Source organism: Strigops habroptila, chromosome 10 (genome assembly GCF_004027225.2).
Source record: "Strigops habroptila isolate Jane chromosome 10, bStrHab1.2.pri, whole genome shotgun sequence".
Lineage (NCBI taxonomy): Eukaryota > Metazoa > Chordata > Aves > Psittaciformes > Psittacidae > Strigops > Strigops habroptila.
The window spans coordinates 29,998,239-30,023,082 of record NC_046359.1 but is presented as its reverse complement, the minus strand read 5'-3'; the positions used below and the strand labels follow the sequence as shown (position 1 = coordinate 30,023,082).

At 53.3% G+C, this 24,844-nt stretch overlaps 1 protein-coding gene across 1 annotated transcript in view; it reads left to right on the top strand.

The window, feature by feature from the left end:
* Nucleotides 1–21,688, top strand: part of PTK7 (protein tyrosine kinase 7 (inactive)) — a 36,685-nt gene extending 14,997 nt beyond the window's left edge. Inside the window, exons 2-20 of the mRNA XM_030499251.2 lie at nucleotides 7,989–8,282; nucleotides 8,827–8,929; nucleotides 9,391–9,581; nucleotides 10,235–10,382; nucleotides 11,624–11,754; nucleotides 11,978–12,244; nucleotides 12,466–12,599; nucleotides 12,995–13,130; nucleotides 13,260–13,379; nucleotides 13,531–13,680; nucleotides 13,958–14,108; nucleotides 14,461–14,588; nucleotides 15,227–15,430; nucleotides 19,411–19,566; nucleotides 19,737–19,969; nucleotides 20,094–20,174; nucleotides 20,255–20,406; nucleotides 20,484–20,662; nucleotides 20,842–21,688. Of these exons, the coding sequence (XP_030355111.1) occupies nucleotides 7,989–8,282; nucleotides 8,827–8,929; nucleotides 9,391–9,581; nucleotides 10,235–10,382; nucleotides 11,624–11,754; nucleotides 11,978–12,244; nucleotides 12,466–12,599; nucleotides 12,995–13,130; nucleotides 13,260–13,379; nucleotides 13,531–13,680; nucleotides 13,958–14,108; nucleotides 14,461–14,588; nucleotides 15,227–15,430; nucleotides 19,411–19,566; nucleotides 19,737–19,969; nucleotides 20,094–20,174; nucleotides 20,255–20,406; nucleotides 20,484–20,662; nucleotides 20,842–21,002 (3,119 nt within the window). The 3' untranslated portion in view covers nucleotides 21,003–21,688. The remainder of the gene's footprint in view (nucleotides 1–7,988; nucleotides 8,283–8,826; nucleotides 8,930–9,390; nucleotides 9,582–10,234; nucleotides 10,383–11,623; nucleotides 11,755–11,977; nucleotides 12,245–12,465; nucleotides 12,600–12,994; nucleotides 13,131–13,259; nucleotides 13,380–13,530; nucleotides 13,681–13,957; nucleotides 14,109–14,460; nucleotides 14,589–15,226; nucleotides 15,431–19,410; nucleotides 19,567–19,736; nucleotides 19,970–20,093; nucleotides 20,175–20,254; nucleotides 20,407–20,483; nucleotides 20,663–20,841) is intronic.
* The last annotated feature ends 3,156 nt before the right edge of the window (nucleotides 21,689–24,844 follow it).

Genomic DNA, 24,844 nt, shown 5'->3' with positions numbered 1-24,844 from the left:
GGAGGGCTCGCTTGCTTCTCTGCAGATGTGGTTGTTCACAGTGGAGGCTGGGTTGGAAGGAGCCTGGGTGCTGCAGGCAAGCAAAGAAGTGCTGCTGACAGCTTGGGATGATGATAGTGGATGGGGAAGAGAGAGAAAATGAGGGAGTCTGTTGGGGGCCCATGTGTCATAGGGACACTGGGGCTGTGCGTGCTGTGCCTGGCTGCAGCAGGAAGGAAAGGCTGTCAGGTGAGAGCAGCAGCACTTCCATGGCTGGAATGTTGCTCTGTTGTAGGAGCTGCTGCCAAGCTGCATGGGCACGTGAGGAGTTAAACCTGCCTGCAGTGATTGGAGCCTTGTTCTCAGTGGGGGCTCAGTGCTTCTTCTGGACCAGCAAGCTGGAGATGCTCCAGCCCAGTGATTTGATTGCCCAGCCTTCATAAGCAAGCAGGGGCTTGAACCCAGAGTCTGCTGTTCTTTGACCCAAGAGTGGCTAAAAGCAAATGGAGCCATTCCCAGGGACCTGGCAACAAAAGGAATTGCTGCCTGCAGACAGTGATGTTTAATAAATTGCTCCTAAAGGCAAGACCTGTTTGATAATGGTTTCTGCAAATGTGCTCTTGAAACCTGTGAGAGTCCAGGACCCCAAACCCTAACGTGATCCCTGCTGTGCCTTTTGTTGCCTTGGGATGGAGCACATATCCATGATCTTTTCTGAAAACACACCTTGGACACCAGGCTTCTGCTGTGGCCTGATGTCTTTCCCAAAGACCATGGCAATAAATCAGTCCCATGATTGTGGCTGTGTCCATCCCATGTTGAGCTCTTTTGGGACATGAGACCTGAGTGTGAGCTTCTCAGTCCCTTCTGCTGAGGTTTGATGTTCTTTTCCTTCAAAGACTGTCTTATGGCCCTTAGCTCTGCCCCTGGGCTTGCAGTGAGCCAGGTTCTCTCTGTAGCTGTGCCCTGGGTTGTTGGTTTTCTTGGGATTAGTAGCACCTAAGCATGCTGCTGAGGGATGCAATGGCAGCTTCAGAGCAATGATTTGCCTGCATCTCCTTGCCTTGTTACAGGTCTACAGAGCTGAGAGCAAGTGCCGCAGAGTGGTGAGTGCATTAGCTCATCCAAACCTTCCTTTTCCATCAGTGATTCCTCATCGAAAAGAAATATCCTGTGTGGCTGCTGGGTTGATTGCAGAGGCTTTGCTTCCTCAATGGTCTGAGCAATGGCAGTTGCAGAAGCTTTAAAGGTCATAGTGTGGGTATGTCGGGGTCGTGATAGATCAGCAGTGGATTCCTTGGTGGCAAAAAGCTATCACTGCCACCTTGCTTTGCTGAGGTTTGTTAATCCGCTGACACATCCGGAGCTGGTCACTGGGTCAGAAGGGGTGAAAGTGTCTCTTGATCCTTTTCTTTCAGCCTGAAGTTGAAGGGTGCAGCCTGAGGATAGACTTGGGCTACTCCTGCTGCCCACTTCCAGTTAGAGGAGGGGACTAGGGCATCTCTGGCCAGGTCACCCTCCTCTCTTCTAACTGTACCACCAGCCTCCACTCTGCAGGAAGCTCACTGTGTGCTTGCTGCAAGGTACCCAGGGCCTTCCCCAGGGGAGCTGCTGTGCTCCTTGCCCCTTGGGTGTTGCAAAGATTAGAGGAGCTACAGGTCTGGGGAGCTGGGGAGAGCAGGCTCCCTGCCTGTGAGCTGCAGCGGTGCCTTCCTAGGGAACAGAGCATCTCTGCTCTGGCATGGGAGCGTTTGAGGTCCTCTCGGCTTTGAGAGGACAGAACAGACACTGGCCAACCATGTCCTCTGCCCAAAGCACTCCGTGGGGAGCTGGCTGTGCCCGTTTTTGTGGGTCTATGTTTTATTTGTGTTTTGTAAGCCATCTGTCCTCCTCCACAGGTGAGGCAAATCCGAGGCCTGTTGCTGGCAGGGGAGGATTGTAGGAGGGGAGGAAGGATGTACTTTGGGTGCTCTGGGCTTTGCTGTGCCGGGCACTGCAGATGAGTTGCAGCTCCTCTAATCTGCTGTTCCAGATGCAGAGCATTAAAAGAGCTGGCTTGCACATCTGGCTAGGCTGACCCAGGGTGAACTTCACTGGAGTGTCTTTGGAACGAGTCTGTGTAATAATGCTCCTTGGGCCTGGCTGCAGTGTGGCTGGGCTACAACCTGCAGAAGCCCTACAGTGCTGGGCTTGTGTTCCAAACCAGAAAAGCTTAAACTTCCAACAGAGCCCTATCCCAAATCCCATTCCCATGCTTCTAATTCCTCGTTTGGTTGCAAGCAGCTTTGGGATTACTCATATCCTTGCATCAGCTGTAGTGTCTCAAAGAGGTTGGTAACTTATGCTCTCCAGAGGCACCCAGCTCGAACAGGGCATGCCTGGGGATGAGTGGCTCAGGATAGAGGGGAATGTGGACCTCCCACGGGGCTGAGGATGTGGAGTGGTACAAGTGCCCCAGGCAGGCAGGATCCTGCCTTGCTACGGCACACGCCACCACCAGCCAACTTGCCTGTTGCTTCCCCAGTATGGCTGTAGGTGAGACAGACATCAGGGAATATGAGCTGTGCAGCAGCTGAATGCTTTGTGGTTGGGACTGCATTCTCAAGTGATGTTGTTAGGCAAAGAGACAATGATTTTTGGATTGCTTCAAGATGTAGGCAACTCGGTCTGTCAGGCAGGGCAGGAGATGTGCTGCCTGGTCTTCCCTAGCTTGCACAGTTGCTCTGCAGCACTCGGATGGGTTTGGGCTACTGGAGCATCCCCAGGCAAGTCTTGCCTGGGGCTGGCATGGGTTTTACATCAAGTGACAGATGGAAAACCCGGCTCAGGTTGAGGCCTGGCTTCTAATGCTGCCCCATGCCCCTGCAGCCTGAAGGTTTGGGCTTACTGCCATGGCCAGGACTCCCCAGGCAGTGTCCGTGGTGCCCTCGGGCCTCTTGGTATGGTGCAGAAGGTGGGCTGGGTTCTTTCACTGCCAGACGTTGGCCAGACTCCCCCAGGGCCACAGACTCTCTCATTAGCTGCATCCTTAAATACAGCCTTAGAACTTGACGGTGTCTCTGTGCCTGGAACATACCAAAACTGGTGCTGCCCAGTTGGGAACAGGGATGTGGGATCCCCCAAAACTTTAGCCCCAGCTTTCCAGTGCTAGCCTCCAGCTCTGCCATGGCTCCTTCAGATCCTTACTACTGGCTTGGTGCATTTTCTTACAGCTCTGGCTGATGAAAACAGCAACGCTGGTGTCTCTCACTGTTCTAGCTCTGGAGAACGGCTCAGACCAAAGCCATTCCCAGGCTGTGCTGCAGTCTGCTGCCAAATCGCTTCAGTAATGCTGTGGCAGCACTTGAGGGGTTTGGCTACCATGGGGCTGGGTCTCCTTTGCCAGACTTGCGGAGAGCCCTTTGCTCCCTGTGGCAAAGCTCACAGGATTGAGAACTTGCTCTGCAGACAGCAATGACTAACTTCATAGGGCTGCTCACACAGTCTGTCCTGGATGTGGCTTTGCTGGCTTTATTTGTCACCCTGAAGTGCTCTGCGCATGCTCAGCCTACTGTGGCCTTTGGAGGAGGCTGCAACAGCTGAGTCCTGGGTGTATCCCAAGCCCCCAAAGCTAATTGAGATAGACTTGGTAGAGATTCAGACTGCCAATGCAGGTGTTATTGAGTGGTTTTTTCCTGGGAAGCTGCTATTTGCCTCCTTAAAGAAATGAAATTAATTTTGAGCATGATCCTCTGCATGAAGGATGCTGTGTTCCTGCATACAGATCTTTCCCATAAGTATGCTTTCGGAGCTGGGATGTGATCTGGCCTCCTCTTCTCCCCATCCTTGTGTGTCCTGCTGGTGCCCGTCCCCTCCCTATACAGAGTTTGCTCCTTGGTGTGTGAGTGATACCCGGGGGACCTATCTACCAGTGTGACTTCTCTACAGAATTCACTTAACCTTCATCTATTACCTTTGCATTTCAACTAGATATCCTATGAGTAAAACACCACTCGTTTTCAAGCAGGCTGCATTTCAGATGTGTTTATCTAATCTGGCTGCAGCTTTTCTGAAAAGCTTTCTGTAGCCACAGTTGAAATGGTTTTAGGCCAGAAACATGTGTTGAGGGCTTCTTTTTCTCCCAGCCAGGGGTGGCTTGTGTCACATACATATATGCAGGGAGTGGGTCTTTGCCAGCACACACATTTGGGACTGCTGCTTGGCACTGGCATTGCGGGACTGTGGCTGGCCCAGCTGTGTTACATGGGGAGAACTCTGCGCTAGCTCAGGCTTGCTAAATTGACTTCCAACAAAATTAGTGTTGCTGGGTGTTTTTGGGGATGGCTTTTGCTAAGGGAAGAGAGTGTCCTTTTGCTTCTTCCAGCAGCTCCTAGCAATGCAGCCCAGCCCAGATTAGCTCATGAAGCCACAGCAGGAACACGCTGTTGTGAAGGTATTCACTCAGACTGAGCAGGGATCCACTTTGCTTTCCACTAAGCGCTGCAAGAGCTCTCATCTGCCAGCTCAGGCAGTTCTGGAAATGTCTAAGCCGTGCCCGACCATGGCTCTGAGAGGTCCTCTAGCCAGGTGAGTGGAACAAGCACAGGTATTTTGTTATTCATTCAGCACAGGTGGTGATGTCTGATGACATACAGATTTTCCCAAATTCTGGCATAAATGGCATCCCACACAGATAGCTCTCTGCTTGGACAGAATTCTTGAGCCTCTGTCCCAAAAGCCCAGATGAGGTGGAGGGGATGGAGAGGATGTGTGAATCCTGCCAACTGCAGTCATTGCCTGGATCAGGGCTGTACAGCTTTTATGGGCAAGTGCAGCACTTCCCATCTCTGAACACTGGGCCCTGGTGCTCTGGATTTAGAGGACTGTGGAAAGCTGTGTCCAGCCCTGGGTTTCTCATGTCTTCCACCCCAAAATGTCTGGATCATATTTGACTGCTACTGGTCTTTCCTTGCAGGCCAAATCTGTTATATGGTTGGGACCATGATTTCCAGCCATGTGCAGCCAGTCCATCCATGGCACCTTAATGCTATTGTCAAAACACAAGACTTGTGGCTCTTATTGCACTTTAGCACTTATTTATCCCAGTTTGCTTTGGCACTTGTGCTCATGAGGCATTCATCACAGGGATCTCACTTGAGCCGAAATGTCCATTTTACCCAGGATGGAAGATAAGGACATAAATACTTTCTTCTGTCTCACCAAGGAGCTAGGTCCCAATGTTTTCTGACACCTGCTTCCCATGTGGAGCTTGTGCCAAGCCTTCATCACATCCCCTGTCCACAGATCCACGTCCTCCTGCCTGCACATGGGGGATGCTGGAGCAGCAGAACACATGCGACGAGACTGCTGAAGCTCTTGGCTGACCAGCGCCAAGAGAAATGCCGTTGTGCTGGCAGTGATGCACAAAAGCAGTTCTGCTGCTGGTTAGTGTTACACTGCTAATGCTGACAGTTTAATGCTAGAAGCACATCTAATTAAAAATACCACGTCTTAATACCCTAATGGTCTGTGCCTTCAGAGAGAGGTGCCTCATCACTAACTCCAGCACTAGCATGACTAGTAGACTGTGAAGAGTTTTGGGATGCTGAGATCCCAAGAGCAGAACTGATCTGCTCCTTCATGAGCTCTCCTAAGGCACGCTGCCGCCTTTCACATGTTTTGTACTATACAGGTATGGTTTGATGGACACATGCCTGGTGCCCTGCAGAATACCTGTGGAAGAGAATAGACCCAGCTCCTTTAGGTTCAAACCTGAGTGGATTTGACTCTCCTGTTCCCTTTTGTTCTTGTCTATCTGTCTGTCCCAGCAGCCTGTTTTGGGATGAGTTCAGCTCCTGATGCTCTGGAGCTCTTGTGCTATTGAGCATGTAGCTGTGTTTGTGTGGGGTTGGGTGGTTGGTACCTTGCTGAGTGCTTTTGGTGAGACAGACGTGATGTGTGGGGAACAAGGTGTATGTACCTATGTAAGAATATACATTCCTGTACATTGTCACCTTGGGGCATGTGTTTATCTTGTGGTGTTTATGAGCAACTGTCACAGACCAATGGATGGTGGCCGTCTGGGGAGGTGCATGGTAGCTGATGATGGAAACTTCACTGGTCATGCTGACCCTTAGAGCACAGCGTGCTGGTGGGGCTTAGCTCAATATGGGATCCAAGAGATAGGACTTCAGGCATCATCTGCAGCTCTGTCATTCAGGCCACAGAGGTCAGTCTGTGGCTACTCCCAGTGGCCTTAAATACTTTGAGTGCAATTGACAAGTGCCGTCAAGAGCTGTGGGATTTAAACTGGCTGGGGCCAGGCCCCTGGGGATGATGCCTGCACACCACAGTCAATGGCACAATGGGATGCTGAAGGTAGAAAGCCAGGCTCTCGTGGCTTTGTTGCTCGCTCTCGTCTGGAGTATGGGGAAAGTGTGTTAACAGACACAGGCTGAGGTGCCCCTGCTCCTCACTGGAGCCTCATCCTGGGGAGCAGCAGTGCTGGATGAGCACCTCTGTTTATGCCTCACTATTGCTGTGAGGAGGAGAGCACAGGCTGGCTGTGCTGGAAGTGTGTGGCTGGCACTGGGGTGCCCACAAGCACTGCAGGCAGGAGAGGCTTTGCTTGGCGCTTGTGCTACACGGTTAGCTCCAAAGGCTTTCCAGCCTTTGGAGAGGGCTCTTGAGGCTTCCTGGAATGTGGTGATCTAGATACCCCCGTCAAAACATTCCCTTCAGAACAGGATCCCTTAGCCTTGGCTCTGGGTGACTGAGATGTCCTGTCAAATTGTGTTCCTTTACCAGGCTTTTAGACAAACACCACTCAGGAGGATGTAGCTGAGCCTCCAAAGAGGAACCGCCCTTCAGGTGGGCTCAGATCTCCTGCTCACATAACTTATCCAGGCAACCACTTTCTGAAGCCATTTTCCTTGCAGTGGTGTGAACACACCATTTTGACCACTTGTTCACCCTCATGAGAGATTGCTTCTAAGATGCTCCTTGGCCCCTTTCCTTACAGAACATGGTGCTGGGAACAGAGTCCAACAACAGTCATCGTCTGCTGAACTGCCTTTTGTCTGCTTTCCTTTCTGCAGCCAGCTGGTAACCGGAGCAGAGTGCCTGCATGGCCAGGCAGCAGCCAGATTTGGGAATGTGCTGATGTGGTCTCCCTGCAGCTATGTCAGGCAGCGCCGAGGGAAGCGCTGGCTGCTGTGTCCCCAGGACCCTGAGCTCTTGGGTGGGGGTTAGTGTGTGGAGGAGGATTCTTCAGCTTTTCCACCACTGCAGAGAGATGCTCCCAGTCCTCCAGAGCCACCACACAGCCGCTATCAGACCCTGAGGTCAACCACCACAATTTCTTGTTGCTGCTCCTACTCGCAAGTGGGCTGAGTCCCCAGCACGAGCTTGGGGTGTCACCGCTGCATCGTCTTGTGCTGTGTTTATTCCCATTGGCAATCCTTGTTCCAGACCAGGCTTTTCTGGGTAATTTCTGAGGATGTGGAGGTGAGATGGAGACATGATCCCAAGGAGAGAAGCTTTGAGGAAAGCCGAGAAGCAGTTCGTGGGTGTTTCTGATCTGGGGTAATCTTGATGCATGGCTGGGACTTAGGAGATGTCCCAGAAAACAGGACAAGAGGAGCTCAAAGAAACATCTGAACTGCCCAGGAAGCTGCTTGCTCTTTAATGTTTTGATGACTGATTCCCTGGGTCATACACTGCAGGACACCTCTCTGCTTAGGCTGGAAGTGCAGCACTCAGTAGTGGGTCAGGGGAGCTCCCTCCTGATGCCCCTGTCCCAGGGAGGAGGGCTCTCCAGTGATAGCTGGAGACACAGCCTTAAAGCAGCTTTGCTGGAATCTGTCTAAACTCCCACACTGGGGATTGTTTTTCTCAGACGTGCTTTGGGGTACATGTCTCCTAAGACAGTGGGTTTGGCTGTCTAGAGACCCTTGCGAACAGCACATGCTTACCTAGTCCCTTCTCCTGTGCCCGTGCTCTAACCGTGCTCTCCTGTTTGTGTCCCGCAGCTGTGGGGGCTCGGGCAGCGATCCTTTTCACCAAGGAGCCGTACTCGCAGGATGCCCTGCACGGCCGCAGCGCCATCCTCCGCTGCGAGGTGGAGGAGCCAGCGCACGTGGAGTTCGAGTGGCTGCAGAATGGTCTCCCCGTTCAGGACACGGAGCAGCGCTTCAAGGAAGGCAGCAACCTCCAGTTTGCTGCTGTCGATCGGCACAGGGATGCTGGGGACTTCCAGTGTGTAGCCAGGAACTTGCTCACTGGGGAGGAGGCCCGCACAGTCAATGTATCTTTCAATATCAAGTGTGAGTGTGGGAAGAGGGCAGCCAAGCACATGCCACAGCCTGCTGCTGCCCACTGTGGACAGGGCAAAGCTCTCTTGAAAGGGCTTGAGACTGGAAACAGCTTTGCCTGCTAATGGGTGTGGGAGTGGTGGTCGGACAGGGATCAGGGGCATGACCTGTGCAAGTAGGATTCCTCTCCAGCTACCATGTCCTTCATGCACTCTAGGCTGCTTGTATCTTTTGGTATCCCCAAGGCTGTCAGAGATGATTTCTCCTGCCGCCTTCCCCATTTGTGTATAAGAAATGGGGATGTTACTGCACCAAGCGTGTCATGAGCACTGCAGGTCCTTTCAGAGCCCTTCTTATCCCTCAGAGAACAGCCACACAGGGCAAAGTGGGACATTTGCATGGTGGGTGTCCCCTTACTCCATGCTGGCTTGAGGGCTCATGTGTCTCTAAGCGTGCTCGTGCCTTTGTTGCCTGCTCTGGTTATTACAGAGTCGGCATCCACCTGGGCTCTATGGGTTTAGGGAGCCAGCTGTGTTGTTATTCTTTGATCCCACAGGGATTGAGACAGGCAGTGTGGTGCTGAAGCAGCCGGCCAGCATAGCTGAGATCCAGCCCTCCTCCACCGTGGTGCTGCGGTGTTACATTGACGGCCACCCGCGGTAAGGGTTGCCTCCCGAGGAGCGGACCCTGCCAGGGGTCCTCCCGCACCTTCGCTCCGTGCTCTTCCCCCCTCTCTCTGTCTTTCTCTCCTTTCTCCTGCGAGGACTCAGTAGAGTCTAGGGAAGGCGAAAGGCAGGATTGATTGAGCCTGTGGCTGAGCACCGGGGGAGAAGGCAAACGGCCTCCTCGGAACCGCGTAGCGAGGAGCACAGTAAGGACGGGCTGTCACAGTCCAGTCGCTGAGCTGCTTGGTGTGCTGCGGTCACTCTCCGTTGCTTTACAGTCATGTCCCGTCCACTTGGCTGCATGTCTCATGGCTTAGTGTCTGTGTCGGGGCCAGCCGTGGGGACGGAGAGCCAGGGAAACGGGCCATCTCTGGGCTGTCTCCTCTGCACACATGCTCTCTGGGGAGCCCTGTCAGTGCCCAGCACTTGGTCACCCTCTTGCCCCTGTCTTGCAGCCCCACGTGGCAGTGGTTTCGGGATGGTGCCCCGATTCCCGACGGCCACAGCACCTATTCTGTCAGCAACAAGGAGCGAACACTGACCCTGCAGAGCGCCAGCCCTGACGACAACGGTCTCTATTACTGCTGTGCCCGCAGTGCCGTTGGCTTCGTCTGCAGCCATAACAACTTCACGATTAATATCATCGGTGAGTTGTATTATGACTGCTCAGGGCTGGGGGCTTGGCTGTTCTTCTGCTCTTTGCTAGTAGGAGGGAGCCAGGCTGCACATGTCAAGCTGGTGTGACTTTACCTGTGCAAAGCCTCTGGCCGAGACAGGCCTGGCTGGGTTTGGACCCTACCCTGTCTACAGGTGTTAATTTGCCCCTTTCTGGAGCAGGTCTGTGCTCTTGTCTCTGCTACTGGAGCACAATGGTCCTCCTTCCTTCAACAGGGTTTGGACCCTGGAGGCTGTAGATGCTGCTGGCTAGGCCAATACTGGTATTATGATGGTGCCACATGGGTGAGATGCCCCGTTGGCTTTTGGAGGCAAGACGCAGGGAGGGCAGGAGATGTTGAGCTTAGAGGGGTATCTGGAATTGGACAAGGGGGTTTTCAGTCCAGCAGCAGGTTTAATGTGTTCGCGAGGAGCCCAATGTGCTCAGGGCCTTCCTGGAGGCAGAAGGGGCTTTCCCCAGAGCAACTGCTCCCCTAGGCTCTGGCTGCATAATTGCAGCCATGCTGGTACATCTGCCTCCATGGGGCTCACAGAGTGCACCCAGCTCTTTTTTGAGAGCACTGTTGAAGGGACACCATAGGCAGTTCTGCTCTTCTCACCCTCCTGTGGTCTCTGCTATTGTAGATGAGAGCTTTCCCCAGGCGGTGATCGTCCCGCAGGACCTCATTGTGACCAAGAACGAAGAGGCCATGTTTGACTGCCAGTTTGCAGCCGTGCCGCCCCCCACGCAGGAGTGGCTCTTTGAAGACAGCCCCATCACCAACAAATCCAAGTAACAGGGACCGCGGTGATGTGGGCAGGGCTGGGAGGAGAGGGGCCACCGTGTTCCAGAAGCAACAGAGAAAGGCCAAACCCTGGCTGTGCCTGAGGGCGAGCGTTCAACATCAGGCTGGCCATTTGGCTTGGTTTCTCAGCTTGCCTGGCTTGGGTTTAGCCAGGCCTTGCACTTCTGCATGGTCTTTATCTCCATAGGACTCAGCAAGCAGTTTGTCCTCCAATGGGTCTGTGGAGCTGTCAGTCCTAAATGCCCATGTATGATGATCCCCAGAGTTGGGGATGTCTCCTGGCCCCAAATGTCCATGTGTGGCAATTTAATGGAGCCACGGTCAGCTCAAGCCCCACATACCCACTTAGGACAATTCCCAGAGTCAGGGACATGTCTCTACCAGATGCTCACAGGTGGTAATCCCCAGTGATCACTGGGCCCATGGCTGTCTAGTACCTCTAGATACAAGTGCATGGTGATCCTCAGCACCAGCGATATTTCTGAGCCTCAGACACCTATGTGTGGAGCAATCCCCAGAGCTGGGGACATCTCCCAGACCCGGCTGCCTGTGGATGGTGATCCTGGTGCCTGGGATGTCTCAGCCAGACCGTGGATGTCAAGTGCCAGGTGCCAGATGCCCAGTGACCTGGCAGCTCGCAGGCGCCACCTTGTGCCCCTTCCTCCCTTTCCTGGCTGTCCCAGCATTCAGAGATGCCCTGTTTGATGATGCACCCACCAGACTTGGGACATCTTTTGGTGGGAGCCAGCTCTTCTGAGAGGAAACGGCCTCGAGTTGCACCAGGGGAGGTTTAGACTGGATATTCAGAACAATGTCTTCCTCAGAAGGGTTTTCAAGCATTGGAACAGGCTGCCCAGGGCAGTGGTCAAGTCACCATCCCTGGAGGTATTTCAAAGATGTGTAGATGAGGCACTTAGGGACATGGTTTAGTGGTGGACTTGGCAGTGTTTGGTTAACGGTTGGACTCAGTGATCTTAAAGGTATTTTCCAACATAAATGATTCTGTGATTCTCCAAGAAATAGACTTCTATTTGCTCATTTCCTCCGTGAAGCATGTGTCCCACTATCTCCTTGTTTGCCTGCTGTCCCTCACACACTGGGAAGCTTTGACTTGGCACAAAGTCTCCCTCTTGGTTCCACGGGCTCATGTAAGACACCACAGGGCTGTGGCTCTGGCCCATGTCCTGCAGAGGTGCCCACTGAGTCCTGCCTCTCCCCATGTGCCCAGGACCACTGTGTTCGCCAACGGCTCCCTGCTGATCACCCAGGTGAGGGCTCGCAGCACCGGTGTCTATAAGTGCGTTGGCCATGGGCAGAGGGGGAAAACTCTTGTGCTGAAGGCGAATCTGCGGCTAGCAGGTGAGGTGCTGGGGCTGCTGGCAGGGCGGGCAGTGGGTTCCAGAGTTGCAGTGTCACTCTGGAGCTATGTGACAATATGGTGATGGGTCAGTGCTGCCTGGATGAGAGGAGCAAACATAGCTTGTGCGCTCTCTTCCTCAGTTGGTGCCTCCAGTGGTGATGCTGGTGGATTGGTTACATGTTCTTGCCCTCTTTGAGCCCTGCTCTCTCTTGCTCCTCTCAGAGATCGACGAAATGGCACCCTTCTCCCCGAAGGTGTTGACGGTGAACCAGGGGCACCGCGTGGCCTGCACAGCCCCACGAGGCATACCCACACCCCAGGTCTGGTGGGAGAGGAACCATGAGCGGGTTCCCACCACTGGCAGGGTGCACCAAGAAGCGGAGCAGCTTGTTTTCACAAGTATCACTGAGATGGATGCAGGGACCTATACGTGCCATGCTGCCAACAAGGCTGGAGAGAAGAAACAGGAGCTGAGCATCACTGTGGCTAGTAGGCAGCATTCCAAGAAGGGCTGGGAGCAGAGAATGGGGGTGGTTAGGGTTTTGGGATGAGCTGGGGTGGGATGGCACATCACTGATACAGAGAGACATCTCTCTCATGGCTGGGCTGTGGGGCCCTATGGCTGGCTGCTCACTGCCTGTCTGGTCTGTGCTGGTGCTGGCCAGAGGGCTGGTGAGTGGCCCTGTGTAACCCCTCTCCTCTGTGCCCAGCGGTACCCAAGTGGGTGGAGATGCCCAAGGACAGCCAGCTGGAGGAGAGCAAGCCGGGATACCTGCACTGCCTCAGCAAGGCCTCCCTGAAACCCACGGTCACCTGGTACCGCAATGGTGTCTCCATCTCTGAGGTGAGGCCATGGGGCAAGCCCTTGCCACTCATGGGCCCTTTTGCTGGGCACCCGCTCAGCTCCTTCCTCCGCTGCTGCTGTTTCTTGCCTTACTTCTAGGCCCAGCATCCTTTTCACCCCCACTCTGGCCATGTTCCTGGCACCATCTCCATCATACTGGTGTATGAGTGTACAACTGGCTGTTTCTAGCCACTTGGTTGGCACCTGGCCCTGTGCTTTTGAGGCAGTGACAACAGAGATGTCACTATAACTTGTCTCAGTTCTCGGCATGGGTCTAGCAGGGCTGTGTTTGTCTGAGGCACAGTGCGGGCACATGGAGGGTCAGCTTCCACAAGCAAGGTCTGAGCCCAGGGCTGGTGACATTTCTATACTGCTCTTTCCCTCCCTCTGGGCAGGACTCACGGTTTGAGATCTCTGAGAATGGGACACTGCGCATCAACAACGTGGAGGTGTATGACGGGACCATGTACAAGTGTGTGAGCAGCACGCCGGCAGGCAGCATTGAGGGATATGCACGGGTGCACGTGCTGGGTAGGCTGATGAGTACTCCATATCCTCCCCTCGTGGGCAGCTCTTTTGCCTGGCGGGATGCAGGCATGATACTCCCAGCTCCAATGCCTTCTGCAGCTGCAGGGTTAACAGCACTTCTGTCTCTTGCAGAGAAGCTGAAGTTCACCCCGCCGCCCCAGCCACTGCAGTGCATGGAGTTTGATAAGGAGGTTACAGTGTCCTGCTCAGCCACTGGCCGGGAAAAACCCACTATCCAGTGGACTAAAACAGGTAAGGGGGATCTGGATGCGATATGTCTGTTCTTGACCTAAGGTCCCAGGAACTTTGTATTGGCCCAATTCCAACATTATTGAAGTAGCAGTTCTGCTGCTGCCTGGTGCTTCATGCATGACTGCTGCATCCCTCTTCTTGTGCCCTGCAGATGGGAGCAGCCTGCCATCCCACGTCAGCCACAATGCTGGCATCTTGTCCTTCCACAAGGTGAGCAGGAGTGACTCAGGAAATTACACATGCATCGCTTCCAACAGCCCACAGGGCGAGATCCGTGCCACCGTGCAGCTCGTGGTAGCAGGTGAGAGCTCGACGGTAGGCAGGTGGGTATCCTGCTGTGCTGGCCTTGCAGTGGATTTGCCCGAGTGGCACGCAACTGGCATGTCCCTGCAGAGAGAGAAATGTCTGGCCTGACCCCAAGCTCTGCCCCATGGCACTTGAGTGTCTGGCTTGTCAGTGCTTTGCGTACAGCCCGAGAAGGCATGTGTTCCTGTGTCAGTGCTGGCCCCACTCCCTTGCGGAAGGTCAGCAACATTCCCAGGAGCTGACAGCATTCGTGTCCACCTCTCTGCCTTCAGTTTACGTCACCTTCAAGCTAGAGCCAGAGCCCACGACAGTGTACCAGGGGCACACAGCCATGTTCCAGTGCCAGGCAGAGGGGGACCCCGTACCACACATCCAGTGGAAAGGGAAGGACAAGATTTTGGATCCCGGCAAGCTCCTGCCCAGGTACACAGCCTCCATTCCAATCAGAAATGTGTCACACCAGGGCACTCCCCATGCCTACCCAGCATGCAGGTGCCAATGGTGTGGTCTTGGGTTCCCAGCTTGGGGGACTCGCAGTCAGTTGTCTCCATGTCCCAGGGCCTGGACTCTTCTGGCCCCGGGGTTGCCCTTTCTGCCACAGCTTGTTGGGCTGCAGTTGAGCTGCAACCATTTGTTCTTGAGCATTGCACAGCCTGAGATTCAGGATGGTTGCACTGGGGACATGGGGCTGAGGCACCTGGGGAGCTGGGGCTGTGTGTGCCCCAAGCCTGCCTCTGCCCTCTGGGGCTTGCAAAGGGCTCTGTGTGGTTGGCAGGATTCAGATCATGCCCAATGGCTCCCTTGTGATTTACGACGTCACCACCGAGGACTCAGGGAAATACACGTGTATCGCTGGCAATAGCTGCAACATCAAGCACCGCGAGGCCTTCCTCTACGTTGTAGGTAAGGGGGTGCCTCACGTTGGGATGTTGCCTCTCTGGCAGCTTTAGGCTCTGATTCTCCCTGAGCCTTCTCTTCTCTCCAACAGAAGAGAAGGCTCTGGACAGACCTTATAACAGTCTTGCAATACTTAAAGGGGACCTACAATGAATCTGGAGAGGGGCTTTTGACAAGGGCCTGTAGGGACAGGACAAGGGGGAATGGCTTTAAACTGACAGAGGGGAGATTTAGATGAGACATTAGGAAGAAGTTCTTCCCTGTGAGGGTGCTGAGGCGCTGGCACAGGGTGCCCAGAGAAGCTGTGGCTGCCCCATCCCTGGCAGTGTTCAAGGCCAGGTTGGACACAGGGGCTTGGAGCAACCTGCTCTAGTGGAAGGTGTCCCTGCCCGTGGCAGGGGCTTGGAACTGGGTGAGCTTTAAGGTCTCTTCCAACCCAAACAATTCTGTGGTTCTGGCCCCACCAGTGGGTGCTGCAGGCGAGGTCATGCCTGCTAGGGCATCAAAGCAGCATCCATGTCAGGATGAAGTGCAGTCTGGAGGAGGAGGTGGCCACAGCAGCGGAGGGAGCTTTTCTCATTCTTCCAGCACATTCCTGGGAAATACTCCGCACCCTCATGGGTTTGGTGCTCTCTGCCCCACAGATAAGCCAGCAGCAGAAGAGGATGAGGGACCTGGCAGCCACACACCCTACAAGATGATCCAGACCATTGGGCTTTCCGTGGGGGCAGCTGTTGCCTACATCATTATCGTGCTGGGGCTGATGTTCTACTGCAAGAAGCGGAGAAAAGCCAAGAGGCTGAAGAAGCACCCAGAGGGCGAGGAGCCCGAAATGGAGTGTCTGAATGGTGAGGCTGGCACCCCTGGGGGCAGGGGCTTTGCTGCCAGCCACTGGGCTGGAAGGGCTGAGGGTCAGGGAGCTCTTGGGAAAAGGGGACTCCTTACCCTTGGAGTCTCTTGCTCTTGGTTTTGGCTATGGCTGGCGGCAGAGACCTGCTGCCAGGTGAGAAATGGGCAAGTTGGTGTGAAACCTCCATCCCAGCGTCACGTGGGCCATCTCTGCTGAGTTATTTATTGCTCCTGCTTCCCAGCACCCTTACGAGGCATCACATACACCCTTTGCCAAGGGGAGGAGAGTATCCCTATAGCAATATAATAAAATAGTGGTACCCTGCTGGCCTGTTCAGATCACACTTCAGCAGCTCTGGTGCCAGAGGGAAGACTTTTCACTGAACAGCCCTGAATTCTGCTGTAAACTCATGCTGTTATCTCTGAAGCCCATATAAGCTTTGAGCATCTACAGCATTATCCGACAAGAACTTCTGGAGCATAAGCGGTTATCTAAATACTATCTCCTTGCTTTTCAAGCTTGTCACCTGTTAGCTCTGCGCTAGAGCACACAGCTCTTCTCTATGTCTGATTGTTCCTGCAAGTGCCTTTTCTGGTTGCACTGTCACCTTTCGGAAATGGGGAGCCCCAGGTGGGATTTGGTGCATCCAGCTTTGCAGTGACACAGCTGTGCCATGTCCTGTTCCCAGCTGTGCCACTGGCTTCAGTTCCCTGTCCACAGAGCTCTCTCTGGAGAAAGCAAGCAGGCAGCTCAGGGCTGAGCCCCCACTGTCAGTGGGACATGAGGGTTGCTTTCCCCACGCCTCATGTTGTATCTCTGGCTGCTTCTCCCAGTGCTCAGCATCCCTTTGCAGCTGGCCACAGCTGGCCTCTACTTTTGCACTAGCTAAATAGGCAGCTTTGGCAAACAGCTGCCAGAAGCACCCTTTCCATGTTGGCAGCATGTTGTACTACCCTGGTTCCTACCTTCTGTGTGTCCATTGGAGGATGTTCCCTCCTGTCCTGTGGCAGCTGAGCTGCTTTTTAACAGCTGTCTCCATGAGACCCTGCAAACAGATTAAACTGGTCCCCATTGTTCATGAGCTACGTGACTCCTCCAATGAACCCAAGAGATCTCTGGGGCATCATTTTCATTTCCAAAAGCTGTTTCATCTCTTTCTCGTGTCATCATTGTTGTCCTTGCATCACTGATACCAATGAGGACTTGGACGTGATGGGGTGCAGTTGGGTTTTCTGCCCTTATAATTCCCTGTATCTCCTTCTACGATTTGGAGAGCTGGGGGAGATACAGACATTGTGCTTCCCCCTCCAGTTCTCCAGCACACAGCCATATCCTGATTGTTGGGGGGGTTGTTGTGAGGTCCTCGCAAATCATCACCACTGGGTTTGTCTCCTGTTTTATTTCTCTTTTATTGGTACTTTGAACAGAGCCAAAGGTCTGGCTGTGGGGAACCTCCTGGGAGCAGGGATGCAGGAGCATCTCTGCGGCTTTGTGCTCTGCTGCTGTCACCACTGTGAGCTCTTCCTGTTGGACAGGTTGGCAGCTCAGTTGTGCCAACAGGCTCTGGTCAGCATCCTCTTCCTGTGAAAGGATTTGTTTGAATCTTTTTTGAGGTGGTTTCAGATTTTTATTTTGGCCTATCTTTATTATGTTTTTCTTTTTATTCTGCCAGAGTTTGCCTCTTCTTATCCCCTTCATTTGGAAACAGTTTAGCTGTCAGAGAGATGCATCCTCACTGCTACAAGCAGACGCAGCTGTTCAGATGTCTACACTCCTTTTTGGTACTTCCATAGCCTCTCTGGAGAAGTGATTTGTTTGCTGTCAGCTCCAGTGGAGTCACCCCCTTCACCATGGTCTTCAAAGATGTGTCTCTCTTCCTCCTTTTGATTTGGTGCCTCTTTAGCTGGGTGATGTGAAGTATCTCAGCACCTACCTGATAAGTACTCCCTGGCTGGCCACCAGCTGACTTTTCCTGAGGATCCAGACAGATTTGACCTTCCTGTGGATTTTCAGTGGATCCTTCCTATGGATTTCCTATGGATCAATGCACTCCTAACAAGCCAGTCATCTTCCAAGGTCACGTCCTTGGTGTGCCACATCCTTTGTAACAAGGGTGCTTGCTCTCAGCGTCCCTCTGACTGTTCTGCTTTTTTGGGGTGAATACAGATAGGGCATTTGGGGAGGTTAAGGGTTGTGGGGATTGATGGGAGCATTTTATTTCTGTGTTGGCACGTGCTAATTTCTCCAGGGTAGCATGGCGGTGTCTCTTTCTCCAGAAGATGCTAAGGTGTGGCAGGCAGGTGGGCAAAGCAGGCAGCTCCTCTGCACTTGGTTCCCCTCTAATTCATGTATCCCCCAGCCTAAACTTCCTGATCATTTTTGCAGTCCCTTTGTTATCAACTATCTTGTCAAGCCTCTGTGAAACACAGGGATGTTTGTTCTCAGAAGTGTCTGTTGTTGCTGCTCGCTGGTGCTGTCTCTCAGTGGCAGCATGCTCACTCTGCAGCCTCTTGTGTTTTCTTGGCACAGTTGCAGCAGTTCTCTTGTATTATCGTCTTGGCTTCAAGCTGTAGTCTTGAAACGCTATCAGTCATGAGTGCAGACAGCACCAGGGTCAAACAGTCTTGCTAATAATTAGCGTAAAACCAGAGAGAGTGTAAGTAGTGTTGAGCTTTGATTTATAGGGTAGATGGTGTTTTTTCACTATGGTCTTCTGCGAATGTTATTCCAGCGTGTGAGAGATGACAGCTGTCAGTAGCCATGGCTCTTAAGTCAACTTGTATCAGCCTTCACAGCTCCAAGCCTACCTGTGACAAAGCCCCTGTCACTGTGGCCAGACCTGCTCAGGGTGGGCTGGTACCTCTCCTGTATGCATGCATTGTAAGCATGCATGTACGCACGCTGCTGTACAATACCCCTTGATGGAAATTATAGGGAGTGAGATTCCTGTTGGAGTTACCTCATGCTGAGTCAACACTTAATTTGTGATTAAATCGTTTTGTTTGGCAGGGGTTTTCTTAATGCTCACCCTGGACTAGCTGAAATGGAGTGTGCGCAGTAATGCAGGGTGATGCTGCACATGTGTCAGGCACCTTAGCTTGGTGCTGTGCCCTGCGTTACATTCAGACTCCCGCCTTATGGAAGTACTTCTTCCTGGTGCAAAGTCTGATACAAGCAGTAAATGCATTCAAAATCAAGGTTTGCTATCTCTACAGCTATCTCTACAGTCTTTCCCCTACAAGCTGCCTGTAAACTGCAGGGTTCTCTACTTCCTTAAGGTAATAATGTTTTGTCCTGTTCACTGGCTTCTATTTGTGCCAGGAAAATTTCTAGCTGAGTTGCTGAGCAGAAAGCTTGCAGGAGTTGATTGCAAGGACACTGCTTCCTAGCACTGCTCTAACCCAGACAGTAAAGGAAACTACAGGCTGATCTGGTCTGAAAGGCTCAAGATTATCAAGGCCGTGAGCATTGCTAGAATGCTGGGAAGCGAGCAAGGAGCAGGGGTCAGGCTGCAGCAGCCGATGCCAGATCGACTTGAGAGTCTCTCGGGCATCAAGAGACTCTGGCTATAGTGAGCAGGGTCCTCTTTGCTCTGTCTCTGCCTCACACATCCAATCTCTTGCTGCTGTTCTGCAGAGTTTTGTCAATGGCAGTTTGGATGTAGCCCCCCCTTTGGGATGACTGAGTGCCATGGGATGGACAAGGCCAGATGGGGCTGGTTTGCTCTGGGACCAAAGCCATTGCTCAGCATCTGATTTCAAGGGTGGCTGCAGGGCTGCCAGAGATGGGGCCAGACCTGAGACCAGAAGGAACAACTGTGTGGAGGCCACGCTGTTGCCTGGGGCTAGACATCAGGCTGGGGTACTTGGAGTCAGTTGTGGGTGCTTGGAGTGTCAGCCTCAGAAGGGGCTGATCCCCAGCTTGACATTCTCTGTGCATCCTGGCAGGATGCTGAAGCCATTTGTGCTTTGCTTGCAGGTGGTGCTTTGCTGCAGAATGGGCAGATGACAGCAGAGATCCAGGAAGAAGTGGCCTTGACCAACCTGGGCAGCAGCTCTGGGGCCAGCAAGCGGCACAGTGCTGCTGACAAGATGCACTTTCCACGTTCCAACCTGCAGACAATCACAACCCTGGGTATGCTGGGCCACTCTGGCCCTGACCCCACTCCAGCAGGAAGCCTGTGGCTGAAACCCCAGCATGTACTAGCCAGAAAACTGGATGTGCTGGGATACAGGGGGCCCTGCAGCTGCACATACGCTGTGCTAACGCATGCTGTCTTCTCATGTGCTGCTCTGCACTTCCAGGCAGGGGGGAGTTTGGTGAAGTGTTCCTGGCCAAGGCAAAAGGTGCTGAGGATGGTGAGGGTGAAGCACTGGTGCTGGTGAAGAGCCTGCAGACAAGGGATGAGCAGCTGCAGCTGGACTTCCGGCGAGAGGCAGAGATGTTTGGCAAGCTGAACCATTCCAACGTGGTGCGGTTGCTGGGGCTGTGCCGTGAGGCAGAGCCACACTATATGGTCCTGGAGTATGTGGACTTGGTAAGGCCCCTACCAGCAGTGCTGCATTGAGGAGGAGGAGGAGGAGGAGGGGTGGACAATGCAGGGACAGATGTGGCTGGCAGCAGGGAGAGGTGCTGCCTCTAAGTTTCTGTCTGTCTCCCAGGGGGACCTGAAGCAGTTCCTGAGGATCGCCAAGAGCAAAGATGAGTCTCTAAAGCCACAGCCCCTCACCACCAAACATAAGGTGATAGTGCAGTTCTGGAAGTGCTGTGGGGCTGGGGACCCTGAGGAGGGCAGCCAGCGCTCACATCTCTCTGGGGTCAGGTGTCTCTCTGCACGCAGGTAGCCCTGGGCATGGAGCATCTCTCCAACAGCAGGTTTGTGCACCGGGACTTGGCAGCCAGGAACTGCCTGGTCAGTGCCCAGCGGCAGGTCAAGGTCTCATCCCTGAGCCTCAGCAAGGATGTGTACAACAGGTCAGCACGGGAGCGTGGCAGGGGAATGGGAGGGGTGGGATGGCACCAGTCTCAGTGTCTGCCTGTTGTCCCCACAGTGAGTATTACCACTTCCGCCAGGCCTGGATCCCGCTGCGCTGGATGCCCCCTGAAGCTGTGCTGGAAGATGAGTTCTCCACCAAGTCAGACGTGTGGTCCTTTGGGGTGCTCATGTGGGAGGTCTTCATGCATGGGGAGATGCCCTATGCCCCGCTGGCAGATGATGAAGTCCTAGCAGGTATGTGGAGTACCTTGTGCTGTCCCTGGCATTGCAGTCTATTGTAGCAAGGCTGCGTGATGTCCCCCGTCTTGACATGGTGCCGGTCTGGCTGGGGAGGCTGTTCCAGCCCTCCTTCCGTGCTGTGGAGAGGATCATGCCTCTTCCCAACAGCCCTTTGGACTTTGCTTTCATGCCAGGTCTGCAGTCAGGAAAGACAAAGCTCCCACACCCCGAGGGCTGCCCTTCCCGCCTCGCCAAGCTGATGCAGCGCTGCTGGGCCCCCAGCCCAAAGGATCGACCCTCCTTCAGCGAGCTTGCCACTGCCCTGGGGGACAGCCCAGCTGACAGCAAAGCCTGAGCATCCCGGCCCTCGCTGGGGAAGGACGCGGTGGGGTGGACGGGGGTCTGTAGGTGCCTGGGGAGCCCCTGGCACTCCTGCGGCCCCTCGCTGAGCCTGACCCCAATGCGCCAGTGAACAGCTCGGCACCAGCAGCTGCTGGACTCAAAGCACAAGCCAGTGTACCCCAGTCCCGCCACCCCTCTCCTCCACTGGTCCCAAAAGACAGCTCTTGCTGCCTCTTGCTCTCTGCCTGCCCAGCCCAGCGCCCTTGGGCTGCTGGCATGGATGGAGCATGGCTCCTCCTCACCTGGTGAGAGCTGGGCTCCAGCACCAGGCTCTGCGTCCCTGCTCACCACCGGCATACCTGCTGGCCTGGTCCCTCCATGTCTCCATCCAGGCATCCCTGCCTCCCCTGCGCCCTGTGGGTACAGGCCAGCCAGCAGGAACACGAAGTGCCTGGCATATGAAGGAGCTCACTACCTTCCCCAACTACCCTGTGCCTTTTTTTTGTACAAAGACTCTGGGCAGCGTCCCCTCTCTCCCTCTTCCAGAGCACCGACTCCTCCCTTCCATAGTATTTCTGTTACTGGAATGCAGCCTAGAGTGGGTTAGTTTGCTTGAGCGAAGTGTACCACAGACACGAAGGGTTGGGTTTTGTTGGGTTTTTATGTGCTGCTCTCAATAAAGAAGGCTTTTTTTTTTGTTTTGTTGTGTTTCTTTGGTCTTTGTAAGACACTGCTGTCAGATGGCTGTTTGACTGTTTTCCTCCATGTAGTTCCTGGGAAGGGCTGGGGGCCATTCCTCAGGCATCTGTCTCCTGTGTTTAACCCTTTTGTCCCCTTCCCAGCTGGATGTGAGATGCCTTTCCCAGCCTCTTGTGGCCGGAGGGAGCACTTTGCCTCAGTGCTTGTCTCTCTGGGTAGTCATGAGTTACTTTCCAAGAGGGACATGTGTTTCAAGAGCAAATGTACCTCTCAGGCTCCCTGAAAGCGACTACTCATGGACATGTTGAGAGGCTCCCCTCAGTTCAGGTAGCCAAGCTTCCATAGCGACTCTTCTTTGTAATTGGTTTGTGTACCATGGCTGTGGCCTGGGACAGCTTTGCAGCCAGCACTGGGTTGTTTTCACACAGGAGAGTTCAGCTGCTGCTTCTTACAGGACTGAGAAGCTAACAGGCTCCCCCCCCACCAAGGATGGTAAAGGTCTGAGACAGTCCCAGAGGAACTTTGGGATCTCCATCATCAGAGATACTCAAACCTACATCAGGTAAGTCCTGAACAACCCAGTCTAGTTGGCTCTGCTTTAAGCAGGGATGGACCAGAAATGTCCAGGATCCCCTTCCCACTTCTGCTGCTCAGAGAGGCTATGGAGATGCTGGAGCATAAAGTAGGCTCATTGCTTGCAATGTGTGTGTCCCTTTACCTCTAGAGCACATCTTGCCCCAGAAATACTCCCAGATGCTTCTGCAACTGCTTCCTTGAGTGCGTGTGGATAGATCGTATCAGAGCCTTTTGGTAAGAATCAGTTGATCCTTCTAGCTGGAGTAGCATTGCTATGTGGCAGCATCTCATGTCATCCCTCAGCAGGGGTCACCTACTCCATCCTGGACATTGGTACTTTTCCCCAGGGACTGTCTGGGAGATGAGGGGCCAGTAAGGGCAGTTGTGCAGCATTAGCCACCAAACAGCAAGTGACCCTGAGAGTGTGCTGCAGGCGAAGGCCACCTGCATATTGGACACCATGAAAGGTCCCTTGACCTCCCACCTTCCTGCCCCACATTGGACATGACAGGCAGAGTAGCAGGGATATTGCTGTGCTCACTTAAAATGCTCCTGGGTGGGCTGGAGATGCAGCCAGGCACCATCGCTTGTGGTGGCCTAGCCAAGCAGCACCTCAGTGATGCCACAACTAGAGAACAGAGATGCCAAGGACTTCTGGAGTAATATCCTTGCTCTAGCACCTTCATGCATGCAGATATCTCTGCGTACTGGAAGGGAATGACACGGCTGCAGTGGGTTGGTTCTGTGAGCAGTGTTGGGATGGGGTGCTCCACTTTATACCAATACATCCTGGGGACTTGAGTGCCTGTTTACCATGCAGTCCAGACCTGGTGACCACAAGGAAGCACCCGAATGCAAAGGCACCAAAGCTAGGACAAACTCCAGAACCCAGAGGGTGCAGAACAACAGGAGTTGGGATTGTGTATTTTTGGGAGTGATGTCATGAAAAAGTTCTGTATCCTTGGGGATGGGACAGATGTTGGCCAGACTAACTGGAAGCAAGCTGAGCAAATACAGCCCCAGCTAAATGTGGTGGAGGACAGCAGGAAATCAGAGCCCCTGCAGGAAAGTAAGATGACTTGGGCAGCTGACCGAGGTGGGATCCAATTGCCTCAGCCCAAATTGAAGGAACAGCTGAAAAAAACAACCAACCAACCAACCCTGGGAAAAGAAGACAACCTGTGCTATCCAGGGCCAGCAAGAACAGCACAGCTCTGTCCAAAATTGAACATTCACTGAGCAGTGTAAGAGGACAGCAAGCAGGTATGCACTGTCCCAGCCAACAAATTACTAATGCATAAGGACCTCCAAACCAGGTGTTTTCAGCAGTCCCTGATGTTTTCCTTGCCAGAAAGTTATCCAGGTACCTCTTACACCTATGCACGCTCTGAGCACCCCAGCAGTGAGTGCACGGAGCCACCGTACAGCTTGAAGCAGTTCTTGATTTGCTCTGCTTCCACCTACTGCCCCGAGGCTCTTAGACAGCTGTGTTAGGCACCTGTGAGGATGCTAATGAGCCTTAATTGTCCTAAATAGCCTCACCTGGGACCTCCCACCCTCTTGAGCTGCATTTAAACTCAAGCCGAGGGCTTCAGTTTGGTTTTGAGCAACCTTGTGGGTGTTTCTGGTTTGGCTTTATCTTTAGCCCTACCTTCTAGGCATATATTGCAATTTTGCTCTCCAGTCCTGCTTTTTGGCTCTATCTCCTGACCAAGTGGATGCTGGACTTTGTTCATTGCCTATCCTGTGGATGGACCCTGTTACCAAGACCTGTCTCTGCTCTGCTCAGGTACCGTGGAACTATATCTGTTAATGAGAGCATAGGGTGACCAGCCAGAGTCTAAGGGTGATCTCTCATGGAGCAGCCCCACTCCTGGTTTCATGTATGCAGGGTAGAAACACCCCTCTCTGCTGACTTAAAAAAAGGGCATGTTAAGAATGGCTCTACCCTCATTTTACATGTGCAATACCTCCAGTCTAGTTGTTACTGCTCATAGGAGAGCTCTGGCTGTTAAGAAAAAGAGCATCTACCTGTATTCAGCAGCAGTCAAAAAGCAGCTGAAATATTGCTAGTAAGAAGATCAGTAGCAGGATGGAAAACATCACAACCCCAGAGCTGCGTGTAGAGGGTGTTTAATAGTTCTTCAGTTAAAATATGGATGAAGAGCTGGAAAAGGATAAGAAAGGGCTTGTAATGGCCTGGAGAAGGATTGCAAAGGAGATATGGAGGGTTGGGGGTGATGATGAGGGCAGCGAAGCCCATGCAACAGTGGAGCTGGCACAGGCAGCAGCTTGTCTGGGGAGATGTATGGGGTTAATTGGGTAAGAAGCTTTTATGGCACAGTGCTGAGCGCTGTACCCACAGCTGTGTGAGAAGAGGGTTATAAATGTGAATTTTATGACTGGTGGGGGTGTAAATGAAAACAGCTCTGAAGATGAAATAGGAGTCTCAAGTAGCCCAAATCCTGTTTTAAGCTGCTTTCAACTGCCACTGGGTGCTGGTTTAGCTAGTGAGGTCTAATGTTGCTGGTAACTTGTCCTGGGCTGTGATGGTGGCCTGAGGACAGGGCTTGGCTCTAC